The sequence below is a fragment of the Engystomops pustulosus genome, chromosome 4, assembly GCF_040894005.1.
Source record: "Engystomops pustulosus chromosome 4, aEngPut4.maternal, whole genome shotgun sequence".
Classification (NCBI taxonomy): domain Eukaryota; kingdom Metazoa; phylum Chordata; class Amphibia; order Anura; family Leptodactylidae; genus Engystomops; species Engystomops pustulosus.
Genome location: NC_092414.1, coordinates 77,823,643 through 77,838,605, shown reverse-complemented (window position 1 = coordinate 77,838,605; position 14,963 = coordinate 77,823,643). Strand labels below are relative to the sequence as shown.

At 38.4% G+C, this 14,963-nt stretch overlaps 1 protein-coding gene across 2 annotated transcripts in view; it reads left to right on the top strand.

The window, feature by feature from the left end:
* Positions 1–14,706, top strand: part of SLC41A2 (solute carrier family 41 member 2) — a 66,303-nt gene extending 51,597 nt beyond the window's left edge. For both annotated transcript variants that reach the window (XM_072146447.1, XM_072146448.1), the window contains exons 9-11: positions 1,637–1,768; positions 4,213–4,361; positions 13,173–14,706. In XM_072146447.1, the coding sequence (XP_072002548.1) occupies positions 1,637–1,768; positions 4,213–4,361; positions 13,173–13,358 (467 nt within the window). In that variant the 3' untranslated portion in view covers positions 13,359–14,706. The remainder of the gene's footprint in view (positions 1–1,636; positions 1,769–4,212; positions 4,362–13,172) is intronic.
* Positions 14,707–14,963: the final 257 nt, after the last annotated feature.

The following is a 14,963-nucleotide window of genomic DNA, read 5'->3' as shown; positions in this document are numbered from 1 at the left end:
TACTTATTTAGGCTACTCATGATCTAGACCCAGCATTGGCAGATGACCTATATGAAAAAGGATAAAAAGCTTAGGATGACAACAACTGAGAAAAGGGATGCTTTTAACATCAAAAGGAGGGCGCCCGCTATCATCTGTACATACATAACAGGATGCTGAGCGCAGAGGATTAAAGGGAGGAGATATCAAATATTGTTTTGAAGCCCACAGAGTTCTTTCATAACCTGCCACTGACATTTCATATGAAGGATGTAATGAGCAGACAAACAGTCGTTCATTAATCTGGATTGACCACAATGGGAAATAACAACATACAAATTTCTATTCACTGCCATATCGTGAGCTGCAGCCGGAATATTCCCTGTGCCAAGCAGCACTGTCCTCAGAGTACACACAGGGGATTGTATTATTCTAACAGCATCTTAAGGACATTTACCATCAGTCTTACAAGTTCCTGAGAAACTATGCTTGAAAAAAAAATTATGTTAATCAGTCTGGGGTGCTTCATCTACGTCACCAGAGCACCTCAGAGGGCTTTGTCTAATAATGTATTCACTCCCCCGACACAAGTCCCGTCTGTGGATGGCCAGGACCAGGCAGGACTTGTGAATAAATTATAACACAAGGCACATTGAGGTGGTTCAGTGACCTAGCCGGAGACTAGCCAAGACTGTTTTTACCGTAATTTTTAAAACTCTATATTGCTGCAAACGCGGTGTATAGAATTCTAATAAAAGAAGTCCTAAGGCGCAAAGTTCCTCAAAAACTTCTTAGTAGGACATGTCTACCATCAATAAAACTACATGTAGATGTTTTACTTTTCCCAATAACATTTTATACATCGGTGGTAACGGTGAATACATGACGGGCACAAGATGTTAGGTTTCCACTGCAGAGATTATTTTCCAATATACATTTCTTAAAAGTTCTGCACTGATTTTTATTTATTTATTTTTTATATGTGAAGTGCAGCCTCTTGTCAGCCAGACATTCCTGGCCAAAAAATGGCAGCTGACGGAGGGTCATGTGATCTCTGTCCATGAACAAGGTCCTGGCAGGGTGATTGTTCATGGTAGATAAAATGGCCGCAGATGAAGGTCTCTATCTGCCCTGAACAATCGCCCTGCCAGGACCTTGTTCATGGACAGAGATCACATGACCCTCCATCAGCTGCCATTTTATAGCCAGGAATGTCTGACTGATTAGGAAATGGAAGGCTTCACTTTACAAATCATATTAGTGGATACATTTTAATAGTTTGTAAATTGGTAAACTACCTAATATCCTGCCCCCCACACTTACACACTCATTATAGAAAACATGAGGTAAAGTGGCCAACCCGTTAAACTCTAAATAAAGATTTCCCAGTGAGTTTCCTTTTCATGAAATTACTTTTAAAGGGAACTTGTCATCAGAAATTGACCTAATCTACCACTTCCATTATATTATCACCAAGAACATTGGTGTAAACATGGGCTAAGAATCTCTTCAGCCTGTACATACTTGAATCTCGCCTGTGCAGCATAGTGATGCTTCAGGTTTAGATTTGATTTATTTTGTCACCGTATAATTGTTGAAAAATATGATTACCATTTTTAAAATCTATCAATTAAAAACTTTTGTCATCTCTCCATAGGTATTGGTGGAAATTTGGTAGCTATACAGGCCAGCAGAATTTCCACTTATCTGCATTTACACAGTATTCCTGGAGAGCTACCTGACGAGGACACTGGCTGCTTTCACCCTTGCAGGACATTTTATGGAGCAGGTGAACTGAAAACCCCCTGACAAATACCTGAATTGTGACCCCCTTATTGATAATGTTCCCAGACCTGAATCCATTGTATCTGTAGGACCCTGCACGTCTATGCATTTTTTATTTCATGCACAGTTCAGGGATTGCGGTGGGCACCGAGTAAACTTCATTTACCCTTTTTGTCAAGTTTCCATTTGGTCTTCAATGATATTATGTAGTTTTCTATCCTTTAAAAAAGAGGCTGACCAGACCTAAAATTTATTAACCCTTTCAGGACCCTTTTTTTTGTTTTTGCAGTTTTATTTTTTACTCCTACCCCCCCCCCCCCCCTCATTCAAAAAGGTATAACTTTTTATATTTTTTCAGTTTTTTTGTTTACAGAGGTGTGTGTGGGCTTATCTGTGTGACATATTGTACTTTCTAATATTCCACGCAATGTACTAGAAAGCTGGAAAAAAAAATCTAAGTGTGAAGAAATTGAACCCCCCCCCCCCCCCCAAAAAAAAAAACTTTTTGCTGCGTTTTCTTGTGGGGGTTGTTTTTGTCGTAAAATGACACCACCTTTATTCTTTTTAGTCGGTATGTTCACAGGAATGCCAAATTTTATATAGGTTTTATTAGGTTTAAGTAGATTTTTAAATCTTTTGTACAAAAAATAAATTTGCCATTTTCCCCAAATTCTGGGGCCAATATCTTCTTTTTTTATACATCTGTTTACGGACCTATGTACTTTTTTTTACGGTACTTGCATTTTAATTTTATATTCATTTGGAAACTATATACTAGAAGAAATGGGGGATGGAAGAGACAGAGGGGCGCTCCTGTGGTGTATTACCTTTGTGATAAATGGTCAAAATTTGATACTTCGGGCTGCTAACCTTGTGGGGTTGTGCATCCAGGGCACAACTCCCAAATGATGCTTCCTTAGATGGACCTTTATCTCCGCTGCCTCGTTCGTGGTCCTGCTTACTCCCCCTTGACGTGGATAGGCAGTTCCAAACGGATATCTTTTTCTCAAAGATTAGAGTGGGGTTTTTTTCTCGAACGCTGAATGAATGGTGCTGGCTGGTCCCGTGAAAATGATTTATTTCATTGAACGTAAAATAATTAAAATGGAACAACGCGTTTTGCGCTTGAGCTAAGCACTTCCTCTGGTTCATAAACAGATTATCTTGGTGCCGTTAATTTTTGAAACTATATGACCATTTTGATATTTTTTTTTTTTTTTAATTCAAATATTTATGAATGGAAAAATGGTAAAAAAAAGTTGCGATTCAGATATCTGAGCACTATTTTCCGTTAAGGTGTTCACGGCCATGAATAATCTATTTGTATCTTGATAGAACGGGCAATTAGGCAATAAATGTTTATGATTTTTACGGTTTATGCATTTTGGTGAAAGGGGGTTTAATTAAAAAATGTTACTTTAAAAAAAAAAAAAATCTATTATTTCAGACCCACCCCCTAGGGTACTTTAACCCTGGAGGATCTGATCACTCATACTATATACTGCAATACTACTGTGAGAGACCACAAGAACTGTGGGGAATAGACTTTACCATCATGAGGAATATACTCTATGAACAGCTACATTAGGTAGATGCATGGGGACTGATTTGGTAAAATTACCTGTAAATTGTGGAAGACTAATTACCACAGATTTGCAATTACAGGCGGTCCCCTACTTAAGAACACTCGACTTACATACGACCCCTAGTTACAAATGGACCACTGGATATTGGTAATTTATTGTACTTTAGCCCTAGGCTACAATAAACTTCTATAACCGTTATCAAAGGTGTCTGCTATTAAGCTTTATTGTTAATCTTGATTCTTATGACAACCCATCATTTTTAAAATCCAATTGTCACAGAGCCAAAAAAAGTTCTGGCTGAGATTACAATGATAAAATATACAGTTCTGACTTACATACAAATTCAACTTAAGAACAAACCTACAGACCCTATCTTGTATGTAACCCGGGGTCTGTCTGTACAGGCTGTACAAGATAGGTTCTTTATGTTTGTTCTTAAGTTGAATTTGTATGGAAGGCGGAACTGTATATTTTATAATTATAGCTCCAGACAAATTTTTTTTGGTCTCTGTGACAATTGGATTTTAAAAATGTAAGATTGCCATAAGAACCAGGATTAACAATAAAGCTTAATTACAGACACCTGTGATGACTGTTATAGCTGTTTATTGTAGCCTAGAAGTAAAGTACAATAAATTACCAATATCCAGATGTCTGTTTGTAACTAGGGGTCGGGAGTTCTTAAGTAGGGGACCGCCTGTACTGGCATAAACCTTCCAGACTACCTAATCATTTAAGCAGTGATAATACAGCAAAGAGAATACTAAAAAATAAACGGAGACTGATTTCATTACACTAATCACTTCATAACCCACAGAACCTTAAATGCAGTTTGTTGTTTTTTTGTTTTCTATTTTTGCAGGGGTAAATAAGAAATCAGCTCAAGTTCTTCTCTCTCTTGTTATCCCCGGACACTTAATTTTTTTATACACCATCTATTTAATGAAGAGCGGCCACACATCTCTGACGCCCATCTTTATAATGGTTTATTTATTGGCAGCCCTTTTACAGGTAGGCAATATTATATCTATGCTTTAAGAGTAAGCCCCTTGTCACTTGTTTAATCTTCTGTTTACATTGTTTCTATATTGTTGGCTCAAAGTAAATATGTATCTGAGGTTGAATCATTGGTTAAACCACACAACATCTTTAAAGGGATTTTTTGGGGAATGAAAATAATCTTAAAGAAGATATACTTGCGGTTCCTATTCTTAAAAAAAAAAACTGTGCTCACATCTCTCTAATTCCATGGCAGTCCAGTTCTGTTGCAGCCAAACTGCCTGACATGAATGGCTGAGAGCATGCAGGATATTTCGTTACCATGCTCCACATCTACCATGTGGAGCATGGGGGACTGGGCAAAAACAGGACTCGCAGGAGTCCAGGAGTTGTTACAATGCTGCTTCTATGTGTATGTGTCTATATAGGTGATCTCCCCAAGATGAAACCTATGAGAGTTGGAAAACTAATTTCTTCTAGATGTTTTTCTCTGTTAAGTAGAATCCATGGTCCTGTTTTTAATGGAGAATGTAGTGCACTGTGTTGTAGTGTCTAGGGAATAATCCAATATCAAAATTGGGTTTCTAATTTAGTAAAGGTATTGAAGTAGGTTAAAGGGGTTGCCCAAGGATAACTTAAATAAATGAGGTGGCCTGGGGTTGGCTGCATTAAAAAAAATTACCATATATAGTCAAGCAAAAGCCAAGTTTTTTTTTTTTTGTGTTTTTTTTTTGCACAATACTCGGCTTGTACTCAAGTCAAGAAAAAAGAATAGACAACTCACCTTTCCAGAGCCCCCCACAGGTCGTCTCTTCTCTTCTTACGTCGGCAGCAGGTCTGTACGCGTCGGCTGACACACAGTGTGATGTCAGCAGCGTCTGCATCATAGACTGCGCCTGCCATCACGCACGGACAGACCTGCCACTGCTGATGGAAGAAGTGAAGATCTTCAGGGGGTGCCGGAAAGGTGAATTTTTAAATCTGCCTGGCAAATGCTGTGGATGGCTGTATACGGGGGAAGGTGGTGGATGGCTGGCTACATACTGGGGGACATGGGCTGGCACCAATGCATTTCCCACACTAGGCTTATACTCGAGTCAATATGTTTTCCCAGTTTTCTATGGAAAAATTGGGTACCGCAGCTTGTATTTGGGTTAGCTTATATTCAAGTATATATGGCACCTCACTCCATGTGTCCCACCCCAAGCTCTCTCCATGCTGTGGCCCTGTTTTGTTTACAGGGGCACGGAAGCTCTACTTGCATCCCCACCTGACCACTGTCCGAGTACTGTATCAGTAGCTTGGGACATGGTTCCCAACCAGAAGTAGTCAGAACTAAGCTTCTGAGAGAGGGAGTGCGTCGCAGGACACCAGGAGCGCCAGAAAAGGTAAGTACTAGTTAATTAATTTAAAATTTTTTTATACAGCCCGCCCCCGGCCACATCATTTATTTTAGATGGTCTCGGACAACCCCTTTAATTACTACAGGTCTTATTCAAAAGCCTTTTATTTTATCCATGTAGTTCTATACCTGTATAAGAAACGAAAACTATTTTGTTAAGCTGCTTTTTCAAGGTGTCTGAAAGCCTAAGAAATGCTTTGATAATGTGCTACATTTATTATTCAAGTCTAGCACTGATAAAATCTGCATTTACACCTCAGACATATTTAGATAACTTTCATTAAAATAAAAACCTTGCCAAACTGTAGCTATGAAGTCTTTGAGCTAGAGGGTATTCGCTTATTCGTGTACTAAAACGCATTAAATTCTCTAATGGTTTTCATCTCAAACAGAAGTGGTTTCTATAGACGAAAGAATGACAGTAATGATGCAGGGGTTGTAGATGCTGCACATGTACTCTACCACTTATATTGCTCTTTAGAGACTTGTATGCTTTATTATTCAGAAGATGCACCTGTGCTGCTGCGCCCTTTATCTAGTTTATCATTCAATATTTTATTTCCCCCTGTTCTCAGTGTAAACAGTGTATTAATATGACAGCTCCTGTCTATTCAGTATGCGTGGACTGCAGCATTGACAATTATCTTGTGGAAGAAAGACACTTTCTGCTATCATTTTCTTCATTCTTTTTATATTTGGATTTATTAATGTTTAGAGATTGGAAATAGTCAGTGTTATATACCAGATATGGCAGTGGTGACAAGTGAGCGAGAGTGATGTAAATATACAGCTGGGGACTGAGATGTCAGAATATTTATTTCATGTGATAAACTGTGTAGTGTATTTGATACATAAAGGATGGGCACTGGGTATCATATTTGTGTTCTGCATGGCAGCATTCCAATATATCATATAAAACTACTGTAAGGATGTAATGCAGAGGCCAATTTTAGTTTCTAATTCAAATGAATATAAATAATCAGGTTTGCTATAAATCAGAAGGGAGATGAGAGGCTTCTTTCTCCACTTCTATTGCTCCTTTCTTTGTCCCTTTTTACACTTCACTCTGAACGCTCTCCTGAGTCTGTCATTATGGAATAAAATACATAGTAGAAAATATAGAGGGGTAGGTAGGAGTGAGTAGACATGGAATAAGAGCAGAGAATCACAGTAACAAACAACTATATATTGGGCTTCTTTCTTGCCCCAAGTGCTTTATTTACATCAGCTCCAAACTTCCTTATGATGTCCTTTTTTTCTATTTAGTGTATGAGAGTTATTGTATGTAAGAGAACCTGTCACCAGGGCCCCCTTCTCCCAAACTTCACACAGTACCTTTTTAATATAATTTTACACGTGTTCCACTGCTGTCTTATCCATGGGATTAGAGCCACCATTCTTCTTAAAAATGGATCCGCTCTGTTCCACACTTGGAGGTGGGGAGCTGCAGTATATAGTCAAGCTACCCCACCCCTTAACAGACACTGCTAACTCCACCCCCTCAGGAATGAGGGAGACATTAGTCAAAAGAAGACTATGAAGGGAAGGAGGGTTAGTATGTATGTATGTATGTATGTGTGTGTATATATATATATACACTCACCGGCCACTTTATTAGGTACACCATGCTAGTATCGGGTTGAACCCCCTTTTGCCTTCAGAACTGCCTCAATTCTTTGTGGCATATATTCAACAAGGTGCTGGAAGCATTCCTCAGAGATTTTGGTCCATATTGACATGATGGCATCACACAGTTGCCGCAGATTTGTCGGCTGCACATCCATGATGCGAATCTCCCGTTCCACCACATCCCAAAAATGCTCTATTGGATTGAGATCTGGTGACTGTGGAGGCCATTTGAGTACAGTGAACTCATTGTCATGTTCAAGAAACCAGTCTGAGATGATTCCAGCTTTATGACATGGCGCATTATCCTGCTGAAAGTAGCTATCAGATGTTGGGTACATTGTGGTCATAAAGGGATGGACATGGTCAGCAACAATACTCAGGTAGGCTGTGGCATTGCAACGATGCTCAATTGGTACCAAGGGGCCCAAAGAGTGCCAAGAAAATATTCCCCACACCATGACACCACCACCAGCAGCCTGAACCGTTGATACAAGGCAGGATGGATCCATGCTTTCATGTTGTTGACGCCAAATTCTGACCCTACCATCCGAATGTCGCAGCAGAAATCGAGACTCATCAGACCAGGCAACGTTTTTCCAATCTTCTACTGTCCAATTTCGATGAGCTTGTGCAAATTGTAGCCTCAGTTTCCTGTTCTTAGCTGAAAGTAGTGGCACCCGATGTGGTCTTCTGCTGCCGTAGCCCATCTGCCTCAAAGTTCGACGTACTGTGCGTTCAGAGATGCTCTTCTGCCTACCTTGGTTGTAACGGGTGGCGATTTGAGTCACTGTTGCCTTTCTATCAGCTTGAACCAGTCTGCCCATTATCCTCTGACCTCTGGTATCAACAAGGCATTTCCGCCCACAGAACTGCCGCTCACTGGATGTTTTTTCTTTTTCGGACCATTCTCTGTAAACCCTAGAGATGGTTGTGCGTGAAAATCCCAGTAGATCAGCAGTTTCTGAAATACTCAGACCATCCCTTCTGGCACCAACAACCATGCCACGTTCAAAGGCACGCAAATCACCTTTCTTCCCCATACTGATGTTCGGTTTGAACAGCAGGAGATTGTCTTGACCATGTCTACATGCCTAAATGCACTGAGTTGCCGCCATGTGATTGGCTGATTAGAAATTAAGTGTTAACGAGCAGTTGGACAGGTGTACCTAATAAAGTGGCCGGTGAGTGTATATATATATCTCCAAAAAACAGAGGCCGCACTCCAGATAGTAAGTGAAAAATTGGAAGGGTTTATTCCAAAACCGGCGACGGTGGCTTGAAAAAGGTGATAAACACCGAAACGTCGCCGGTGGAATAAACCCTTCCAATTTTTCACTTACTATCTGGAGTGCTGCCTCTGTTTTTTTGGATTTCTGTATGAGTAAGTCTTCTACCAGGACTGTAGAGCACCCCCCCCCCCCTTTTTTTAGGGATTTTTATTTTGACATTGTGCTGCTGTGGTATATATATATATATTTATATTATATTATATTATATTATATTATATTATTATTATTATTTTTTTTTTTTTTTCTTTGTAAATCCTCATTGATTCTTGTTTAGTGCTCCCCATTAACAGTACCCATTAGTCAGACAGCACAGGGTTTTTTAAAAAAATTTTTACATTTGTTTAGCCACTTTCTTTTGAGCTTTGCTTTAAAAAAAAAAATCTATCTGTCTTTAGTTACTGATTCCATTGTACAAATAGCATTTCTTCCAATCAACAATTTTTTTTATTTTTTTAAGATGAGTGTCCAGTTTCAGCAACAAATGTTATTGTTTTGTTTTGTATTATGAAACATTGTCTAATTTTCGAACATACTTTCTGTATCCATTCCTTTCCGTTTTCTAGAAATCTGTTGAAGTATAGGAAGCGTCCCACTGGAAAGAGATCTGTATATGATCATGTGATGTCACGCAGGTGCATGGCTTATTATATCTCACAGCTCTGATTACTCTGTGATATAACTAGCCGTGCACCTGTATGATGTCACATGGCCAGGGACAGATTTCTATCCACTAGTAGTAAACTTTGAAGCCTCCCATTGAATAACAGTAAGCGGAGATCTAGAAAACCATGAGGAATTGGTATAGAAAGAATTTTGTAAAACTTTTCATTACATAAACCATAACTTTTATTTGCTGAAAGTGTACAACACATTTAAATATTGTGTTGCGGTTTTTCATAACCTTTTCAGTAATGCAGAACTTTTTACGTATTTGATTCTCATCTGTAGAGTAAAATCTATATACCAGACTTACTATACAAATATCACCAAGGAACAAGAGACACAAGATCTATCTAGCAGTTTTTATAGCAAATTTTCTCTCTGCCGCCTGTCATTATCCTTGGGTGAGCAGCGTGTTTCTCTCCTTGCCGGCCCTCTGTCCTCTGATGTTACAGATGGCTGCTGCTCTCTGTCAGGCTCTATCAATCAATATTAAATTCCACATTTTACAAAGTGACATCAATACAGCACAGGGCGAGTTTACAATTGTAGATTTAATCGCCTTCACAGATTATCGAAGCTGCAGCATGTGTGACATCGATTGTATTGATATGTATTTTTGGAGCCAACGAAAGTTTAGTCCCAAAGATGATGTACAGTGTTCTCTAGAATAGGAAGATCAATTATTCCTTGTTCTAGTGCACTTTCTATACCAGAACCATTGATTGCAAAAGATCTTTAAGTTGAGTCAGTCAGCGCTTTTAGCTTCATTCTTACTTTTGTAATTAAAACTTTTACCTTGAGGATTCCATCGGCTACTGTAACATAAGTAACAGTATATTTTATTATAAATGTAATGAAAATTTTTTGAAAAATAAGACTTTTTAGGTGCTGCTCTGGGCATAAGGCAGTGAAAAACCGCAAGGCACTCATGCTCTCCCTATATAACATTAATAAAGGGGCACAGCATTCCACAACAAGTTTTGTAAACTATATACACGCAGAGCAATTTCATATTTATAGGGTATGTGTTTTTGTTTTTTTTTTGTTTTTTTAATTGCCTTTTTTTCCATAATGAAATTCTTTTGGGGGAGAAAAATGCTCCATAACGCCTGAAAATTTGTCAATGTGGCTGTATGAGGGTTTCTTTTTTGCATAAAGACCCATAGTTTTTACCTTTTCACATTTAGGATTCGTAAAGCTCATTTTTTTTGTGATTGATGAATGATTAAAAAATGTAAATTTGTGTATTACTTTTCATTTATTTTAAAGCTCACTGCCTCTGAATTTGCTTAGACACTGTGGTCTACGTATGACTGTGTATAAGGAGCTAAACACCTGGGATAGGAGCTTTACCAATCTCAGGTGTTTGTGGTTGGGCTGTGAGCTGGCAGCAGCAGAACACATTCTCCTAAAACCATATTCTGATTCAGCGCTGTAGAAAGGTATCGCATACGAAGTATCTTAAACAGCCGCTGTAAAAATCTGATACAGCAGTCACTAAGGTGTAAAGTTTTTTTTTTTAAATTCCCTATGTCTAGAACAAACACACACCCAATTTTTTGCTGTCTGACCATAGTATCGCTTTATTGATATCCAATACAGTTAAAATAGCGGAAGCATTTCGTATTTCGAGTGCATTTGTCTCTTGACAGATGGGCTGTGATATATTCTCCAGACAGGCAGGCCACGTACAGTCTTGTTTTGTGATCATGAAATATTGCAGCGTCATGTACATAGCCCAGCAGTTTACAGACCTCAGTTGTTGGTGGTAGAAGAATGAGTGGAGTCAGCTTTACCGAGAAGGTTCTCCAAGGTAAACACGATGCTAAATATGTTTTTGGACTTGGGTCAGCACACCTAACGGATGCATAATCAATCCGGCCCTAGCAAAGAAGGGCTTGTGTGTCCACGCTATATCTGATTATTGTAGTAAAATAGAACTTGAATTTGAAGAAGTTAAATTATGGAAAAATATTATTTAAACACGGTAGATATAGCAAGGTGAGATTTCTACGCTTTCTGTTGCATATCAACTACAGAAGGAGCATAAGAAAAGTGCCAGGAGGCAGAATAAAAAGCTCAGAACTCTTCCTGTACTGATCCAGATTTTGACTTAATGTAGCAGGATAATGGAAGGACAGAACACTATGCTCTGACAGCATTTCGATTGTCTACAGTGCAGCCAGCTATCCAACTGTACCAAGAACTTTACCTTTGAGCAGCCGAAATCGAGCTTTCAGTGATGCCATTGACTATGTTCCCCTAGAGAGAGGCTGTGAGTCTTTATTCTCCCACCCCCATAGCATGATTGACAACCAGCCTTATGTATAAACTTGGCAGGATAGTGAAAGCTGGAGAGCCCTATAGAGTGACTGACAGCTTGTCCTGTACATTACACAGTTTAACATAAAGATAACCGACAGAGCCCAGTTTCAAAAAGCCGCATGAAAAAAGTTATATGATGCCGTTACTATCCCCCAATCCAAGGAATTGCATCTTATTCTGCATATGTATATAGATGGGTAGATTATGTTTTATATGTATACTTAAACCAATTTGAGTGATGGCACAGTATCAGGAGGGAATAGCCAACTCTAGCCATCTCCTATTATTTGGCACATAGCTACAGCCAGAATGGGCTTCTTTTTAAAGGAAAAAAAAAATCTATATGCACTTTTTGTGTTATTTGCAAACTACTAAAGTAAAAAGGGATAATATGTACCGTCATTACATACAACTAGATACATGTCAGGAATGAGCGGAAACTGTAGCTGTATATTAATAATAGAAAAAGTAGTCATCAATGCACCGTAAACTGAATAGGGGATGCAAAAAACCATGGGAAGAGGAGAAGAGCAGACACACATGAAAGGTGTGGTGGGGGGTTTCTTTTTTTTTTTTTTTTTTTTTTTTTTTTTTTTTTTAACCTCTTCTGGTTTAGTTGTTGTTTTGGTGACATACACTGAGAATCAAGCTGTTCTTTCAAATGTAATACCACTACCTGCCTGATATTAATGATATACCCTATGCATAGACCATCAATTTGTTAGAAGAAAAAACCTTTAAACTCAGTTTTTTCACTTGTTTATATAAGCAAACTTTAAAAAAAATACACTTTTTAGACTTTTTGATAATTTAGAATGAACAGTAAACTTATGCTGTGTTTGACTGTACAAAGTAACATGAAAATACAGGCAGTCCCCGGGTTACATACAAGATAGGGTCTGTAGGTTTGTTCTTAAGTTGAGTTTGTATGTAAGTCGGAACTGTATATTTTATCATTGTAATCCCAGACAGAACTTTTTTGGTCTCTGTGACCAATTGGATTTTAAAAATGTTGGATTGTCATAAGAATCAGGATTAACACTAAAGCTTCATTACAGACACCTGTGATGACTGTTACAGCTGTTTATTTTAGCCTAGGACTAAAGTACAATAAATTACCAATATCCAGAGGTCCGTTTGTAACTAGGGGTTGTATGTAAGTCGAGTGTTCTTAAGTAGGGGACCGCCTGTAATTTGGAGCCGCCAAAGACATTCACTTTTTATCTTTACATGTTAAATGTATGTATTACCTGTGACCTGGTTGGCTTCTAAAGTCTAGCAATTGCACAGATCACAAAATGTTTTTTGTTAACGGATCCAGTTTTGAACACTTTTCACTGTTTTCATAAGTCTCAGCAAAGCAGCTAGTCATTTCTGTAAAGCATAGCGCCGGTTTGCTCCCCCTTCCATATAATGCAGAGCTTGTGTGTGCTAATCCAGGGTGTTTGTACAGGTAAGCTGCTGGAATATAGCGTACAGTCACATCCTCCTCATTCAATGACCTATCTATTCCAGGTATTTGCTCTGCTGTGGATCGCAGACTGGATGGTGCATCACATATGGAGGAAAGGAAAGGATCCAGACAGTTTTTCCATTCCCTATCTCACTGCATTGGGAGATCTTTTAGGTACCGCTTTACTTGCCATCAGTTTCCACGTCCTTTGGCTTATTGGTGACAGAGATGGGGATGTCGGAGACTAACACTTCCATCTTGGAATTCCAGCCTCGTTGTGTGCCTAGATAATCATTCCTGAAGAGAGACTTGGATTACAATGAAGTAGCTGATTCCATACAAAACCAACTAAATAAAAAGAGACATATATTTTTGTTTTTATTTCGGGTTTCATTGTGGATAAATTAATTCTTGAATTTCTACAAATTTCCAGTAATGGGTAACTTTAGTAATAACGATCTACAAGAATTGTTTGGGAAGGGAAATTGTTATTTTGCTAAATGCACTTTACCTTTTTGACTTCTGTGCATGTCCCGTGGCTATGTTATTCATATCCAGAGAATATTCATGTGTTTTGACTATTTTATGGCTCCAGATGTGTTTTATTGTGATCCTTTTTTATTTTTATCTTTTATGCAACGTTTTTACTGAATTTAAGACTCATTAATATTAAGGGTACATGTGTTTTCTTGTTGCTGACATATTTCAGATTTTTATGTAATTTATTGTGTTGCTCTTCCATTATCTGGTTATTCGTTTTTTTAAGTTTCTAGCTATTAATATGTCTGTATACGATATGTTGGGACAGTATAAGCCAGTAATGGCTGAAATTCTATCAATTCAAAGGTTACAGATATAGGCATTTCATCTACTTCCTAAACATCCATCAGTGATTATCTATGTTAAGTATTATGTACTTTACACATAACTATTCATGTATAGATGCAAATTTGACAATTTTTACAACAAAAGTGCCATTGAGAACTTTCTGGAATAGTTTGTGACTGTGCCACTTTCTCATCACTTTGGGAGTAATATACATGTGCCATGTTGGTCAGATGTGACAAATGTTACTACGTTTTATTAAGGTAGTGGTACAAAATCACTTTGGGTTCTTCATTTCTTAAATAGGTCTTAGTTTTGAGATTATATATAGTCTATATCTTCATCCTATATACATACTCTTAAGCACTTTTATGATGGATATAATATATTTAATGGTGGACACCTGTGTTTGTTTGATTTTGCATAACGGACCTACATGGTAAGAAAACATTTCACAAAGAAAAGAACCAGAACGGGGACAATTCTGTGCGTTCTCTTTCTGAAAACGGTTTTGTAGATCTCCTTTATATATTTTTTTTTAATTAACTTTTTAATGTTCTTGTTTAGTATGGAAACATGAGAATATTGTATGTGTCAAATCGTATTACTATACATTTCTGTCTTTTTATCATTTGCCAACTGGTGATTATTTGTTCTCTAAAGTTTAAGAATGCTGAATAATAAGCATAGAATTGTTATTGCTCACAAAACTGGGCGCTAAATCCAGCAAAGGCCATTTCTGCCAATAAAAGTCTGAGACATGCAGAATGATTTGTGTTTTTCAGTTTTTTTTATTATATGCACTTTTTAGTGCATATCCATAGGCAGGCCCGGCGCCAGCACCCGGCTAACCCGCGCAAGTGCTGGGGCCCCGGGGTACTGGAGGGGCCCACTCGGGCCCCCAGATCAATTGTAGCAGTGTCGGGCGGCTCTCATAGCGATCTGTGTCTTCTGGACACAGATTGCTATTAGAGCATTTGCAGGCACTCTCTGCTTTCCCCGGCAGGAGCTGCTGCATCGGAGACTGA